The sequence below is a fragment of the Phytophthora parasitica genome, assembly GCF_000247585.1.
Source record: "Phytophthora parasitica INRA-310 unplaced genomic scaffold supercont2.108, whole genome shotgun sequence".
Taxonomy (NCBI): domain Eukaryota; phylum Oomycota; class Peronosporomycetes; order Peronosporales; family Peronosporaceae; genus Phytophthora; species Phytophthora nicotianae.
In genome coordinates, this window is record NW_008649094.1 from 24,859 (window position 1) to 30,044 (window position 5,186).

Consider the following 5,186-nt stretch of genomic DNA (forward strand, 5'->3'; position numbering starts at 1 on the left):
TGCACATACAGTCATGCACTTCCTCGTCCTGTCATCATGCCAATGACCCTTTGATGCACTCGCATCCTTGTGATGTTTACGATGTCATGTCGCCAAGTTTACGATGCCACCGGTCTTCTCCGATGTTTACGATGACTTGAACCCCGTGTGTACGATGCCATCCTTGTGTTAAACACAAGCCTTCCGCTCCACGACACACTTGGCGTTCACCCCTTCGCATGTGAGCCCGCAAGCTCACACCTAGTCAACCTTCTCCAGCTCCTGTTGCACGCTCGTCAGTACACTCTGCACGTTCTCCATGCTCAGCTTTCGGCGGAGATACTCGAAACGTTGAGGGCCTAGAGCTTTCGTGAGGATGTCGGCCACATTCACCGTGGTCGATATATACTTCACGTCCACCACTCCGTCATTCACAAACGCAGCAATCATTCTTGCCTCCTTGGCGTAGCGCTGCACTCGTTTGCTGTTGCCACGATTGGCAATGACCTGTATGGTGCTCTGGTTATCGCAGTAGACAGTCGACACTACTTGCTCGCCAACTAGTTCACTTAGAAGTTGTATTGCTCACACCAGATCGTCCACGCATGTACTGGCTGCCACCAGTTCCGATGCGCACGTGTTCTTCGTGACACGTCCCTGCTGTTTACTCCTCCACATCCACGTAAGACCTTGTAGTTGCAATACAAATCCCGTATTCGAGCGGCTAGTGTCACGACACATAGCGTGGTCTGCGTCTGAAAACGCATCAAGAGTCAGCAGTCCTTTCACTGGTCGATAGACCAGTCCCATGTGCTTTGTGTTAAGCATGTACCTGACAGCTCTTTCGCCATCTTGTAGTTGTCCTTGGTGTACGCCCCACTGTAGCGACCGAGAGCACGAACTACACACGCCATATCCGGACGGGTGCAAGCTACCACATACTGGAGCGAGCCGATGAGCTCTCTGTGGGGTAGTTTGTCGCTATTGATCTTGGTCTCGTTCGTCTCCGTAGCCGGCATGCGCTCATTATGCTGCTGCGGGGACCGAACTCCTTTCATGTTCTGCATGTTGAATCTGGTCGCTAACCTCTCCACGTACGCTGTCTGGGACAGACACACAACTACACCTGGGATGAAGTTGATCTCCATACCCAGTAGATGCTTCACTCTCCCCAAGTCCTTAAGCTCGAACTTGGCTCCAAGTTCCTGTACCACGACTTCAATGTCCATGGGTTTTGCCGCGATGACGATATCATCCACATAGACCATCAAGACGATCATACCATGTGTACCTTAGCGATAGTACACACCAGCATCAAACACACTCTGAGTGAACTTCAATTGCACCAGATACGCATGCAGCGTGTCGTTCCAGATCTTCGACGCCTGCTTTAATCCATAGAGTCCTTTTAGCAGTCTGCATACACGATCAGTCCCGTCGTGGTAGCCTTCAGGCTGCTCCATGTAGATGTCCACGTCAGTCAGTTTTCCATTAAGGAACGCAGTAACGAAATCGACGTGTCTGCTATCCAGTCCTAGCATAAGTGCTAGAAGAAGTACGAGACGAACGGATTCAATACGAACTACCGGCGAATAAGTCGCCAAGTAGTCAATCCCGAACTTCTGTAGGAAACCACGAATTGCAAGACGAGCCTTGAACGGCTCGAGTTCCCCTCTCTCGTTCTTCGTCACTACTAGGACCACAGTGACGTGAGGATGTTCACCTTTTCCGGTTTGGTAGATTTTGGTCGTGGAACGAGTTCCCAAGTTGCGTTCTTCATCAAACTCTGGTATTCCATATCCATGGCTCGTCACCATTCCGCAGCATGGTCCGACGCCAGTGCTTTCTGCACCGTTGTCGGGTTCAGTAACTCGTTCACTCCAATAAGCATACACTGCATGATGCTTGTCATCATGACCCAGTTGTTCGAGTCAAAACGTCTATTCAGACGTCTCTGTCTTTGAGAGCGTCGAGTTGGCTGTGGCTGTTGCTGACCTGCTGGCTGTTGTAGACTTGCTGGCTGTTGTTGCTGTTGTGGTCTCGGAGCTTGCTGTTCTGGTTCGGCCTGAGCTACAGGCTGCGCTGCTTGTTGCGGTGGTATGGTATCACTGCAGCTCCGTCACTCCCACTAAATCCAACGTCATCACTCGAACTGCTGTCTTCGCTTGAGTCACTCCGGCGCCGCTTGCCTCCTGGTTGAGGACCTTCATCACTCGATGTCATCTCCATATCACCCAATTCACTCTGATCATCTGAGCTTGGAATACGTACGCGATCACGGTCACGTACACCATCGATTGGTATTGGTACGAACGATACATTGGCTGACAGCAGTACCTCTCAACCTTCATACTGGATGCCCAAAAGTTTCTCAAGGTAACTACTCTCCACAGTGATGTCTTCACGGAAGGAGGCATCGCGTCTCTCGATCAGCTTGCCACTATGTAGGTCCAAAAGTCGATATCCAAGAGAGTTGATCGCGTACCCGAGAAAGAGCGTCGGCACCGCCTTGGGGCTCAACTTGTGCGACCTCTTCTCCTTAGGGTTATGAGCGAACGCTACACATCCACACACGCGTAGGTTACCGATGTCTGGCCTCTGGCCAGTGATCATCTTGAAGGGTGTGATGTCAGTGAGAGCCTTGGTGGGGCTCATGGTATCGACCTCCACCACATACAGTAGTATCTCGCCCCATAACGCCGCTTGCAGTCCGTTCGCCTGTCGAATCGCTCGAACTTGTTGAGCAGATTCCCTTCAACTTCTCGACCAAGCAGTTTTCCTCCGGTGTGTAGGCGTTTGTTGTTAGAAGCTGGACCCCGTGCTCCACTAGAAATTTAGTTAACGACTTGTTAATAAACTCCTTTCCTTGATCACAGTAAAACTTCTTGATCACGTGCTCTCGTTCTAGCTGCAAGATCAGGTTCATCACGTTCACAGACGCCTCGTCCTTGGTGCGCAACAGGAAGCACCACTTGTAACTCGACGCTTCATCCTGCACTAACTGAAAGTAGCGATTGCCTCCCGTGGTCTCAAGGCCCACGTAGAATACGCCCGACATCAGACGCTCGTAGCACACCTTACTGCGCTTCTCATGGAGTCCGTAGGACCTTCTTTTCTGCTTAGCCATTTGACATGAGAAGCACTTCAAAGGCTTATCGAAATCGGAAGCCTTCAAGGAGTTGAAGCCTGTAGCCATGCCCTTCTGCACTAGTTGCTTGAGTGCTTGTTCGTTGAGATGTGCGAACTTCATGTGCCATCTCATTACGACTGACTGTCGATCCGCAGCAGCCATCATGCACATCTTAGCGTCCGCAGTCGCTCTCTTCACGTTGAGCCAGTAGTGTCGTCTACGCTTGTGTAGGAGGAGACGTACGCCGTCGCGATCCAAATGCATCTGACGGTCCTCAGGAGTCGCTGAGTCCGAGTAGGAAGGCACCCACCCTTGTTGTTCCAGTCGTTCGAGACTGAGTAGGTTGCTAATACCAATGCTAGCATAACGTGTGTCTTCCAGCTCGAGGACCACGTCCCGTCCCGATCTCGCATCCTTGGTACACGCGTTCACATGACCGACGGCTTCACTACGTGTTGATTCACCTTGTCATCCAACAAAAGACATCGTTTCCTCTTGCAAACTCGTGAACGCCGTCCAGTCTTTACAGACATGCACACCAGCACCTGTGTCGATCATCCACTCATCACTGAGAGTGGAGTGGTCAACACTCACCATACCGATAGCAGTCTCGTTCTTCGATCCACTCCAACGTACGAAAGCCATTGATTCGGACTGTTTCTTCTTGGCCTGCCAGGCAAAGCAGTTCTTCTTAAGATAACCTTTCTTGCCGCAGTGAAAGCACTCACGGGTCTCGGGCCCGTCCTTCTTGTTCTTCTTGAACTTCTTCTTACCACCTGCTTGCTGGTGCTGTTGGCGCTTCTTGCCGCCTGGTTCTAGCTGTTCCTTGACTTGTAGTATCTTGGCTGGTTCCTTGCTCTTGGCGGCGACGACTACTTTCCGTTGATTGTCTAGTTCAGCCTCACTACGAAGTGTGTTCAGCACCTCTTCCAACGCTGGAGCGTTGCCATCTCGAACGTCCTTGTCGAACATGCGCACCACACCACGGAACTCGAATGCAACTCCTTGCAGTATGATCTTCACCATTTCATCATCTGCGATGGATCGTTCATGTTTCGAAGTTGTCGCCTCATGTGCTCCAACTCGTCTAGGTAAGACTTCATGCTCATGTCGGACGTGAAGGAGTAGGAGTAGAGCTTCTTTCTCAGCAGTAGTGCGTTTAAGAAAGCGCGCTTAGTCTTGTCTCGCTCAAACGCATCCCACATCTCGTGAGCATATTCGAAGTTGCAGATCTGAGATGCGTCCTTGGTGAGCACGCCTCGTGGAATAGCGTCACGTGCGAGTTCATCTCGTTCGTCGTATTGGCGTTGAAGGTCTACGTCGTTCGGATATCGTGCCTCTGTTCCGTCGACGATACGCCAGCAACCTCTCTGCGTCAAGTATGACCGCAGCATCACCTTGTACAAGTCGAAGCCGCCCTCCTCCTCGTACTTGGGTGGCTTGTTGCTACCAAATATTCTTCTTTCAGCAGCTTGGTCTGCTGCTCCATGTGCTGCTTGATCCACAGCTTGTCCTGCTTGGGCACCTCCTCCTCCGACTGCCGCGCCTTGGCCGGACATTGTTGAAAAGCTCAGTCAAGCTTGGGCTCATAACCTAAGAGAATCTCAGTCCGAGTTCTCTTGCGCACTTTTGCAGGTTGACGAGTACTTGTAGGCTTCGTAGGGCGGTGCTGAGTGGAGGACAGCGAGGACAGACACTCGAAGGTAAGACAGTTGTGGCCGAGGAGGCGGACTCGGAAGTGAGCACTGCTTTCGTGCTTTCATCTCCAAGTTGAATCCATGTATTAGTGAGTCAATGTCTAACTACTGTCCACAATACCTTTGCTGTTCTCAGGTTCGACAATCCAGTCGGAACTCAGCAATCGTGGACGCTCTCCCGCAGTTAGCACTCGATTCTCCAGATATACAAGATATACAGCTTTGTGGAGCATTCCTCCACAAAGCACATGCAGCAGTCATCCACAGATCCAGGTGCCGTACGTCCGCGTAACCGCAGACGCAAGCAGTCGACGCGACCACATTCGGTTCTGAGATCCCAGCAATCCAGCGCCTCGCGCCATCTTCCACGCTTCAAGCCA

The 5,186-nt window shown here is 51.5% G+C and overlaps 2 protein-coding genes across 2 annotated transcripts; both read right to left on the reverse strand.

Moving 5' to 3' along the window:
* Positions 1-4,128: 4,128 nt before the first annotated feature.
* PPTG_19387 (hypothetical protein) lies at positions 4,129-4,668 on the reverse strand (the record flags this gene model as incomplete). Its single annotated transcript, XM_008917594.1, has 1 exon — positions 4,129-4,668. One exon carries the CDS (start codon positions 4,666-4,668, stop codon positions 4,129-4,131), a length of 540 nt encoding a protein of 179 aa, XP_008915842.1.
* A 395-nt stretch (positions 4,669-5,063) lies between these two features.
* Positions 5,064-5,168, reverse strand: PPTG_24541 (hypothetical protein; the record flags this gene model as incomplete). Its single annotated transcript, XM_008917619.1, has 1 exon — positions 5,064-5,168. The coding sequence occupies one exon, from the start codon at positions 5,166-5,168 to the stop codon at positions 5,064-5,066; it is 105 nt and encodes a 34-aa protein (XP_008915867.1).
* Positions 5,169-5,186: the final 18 nt, after the last annotated feature.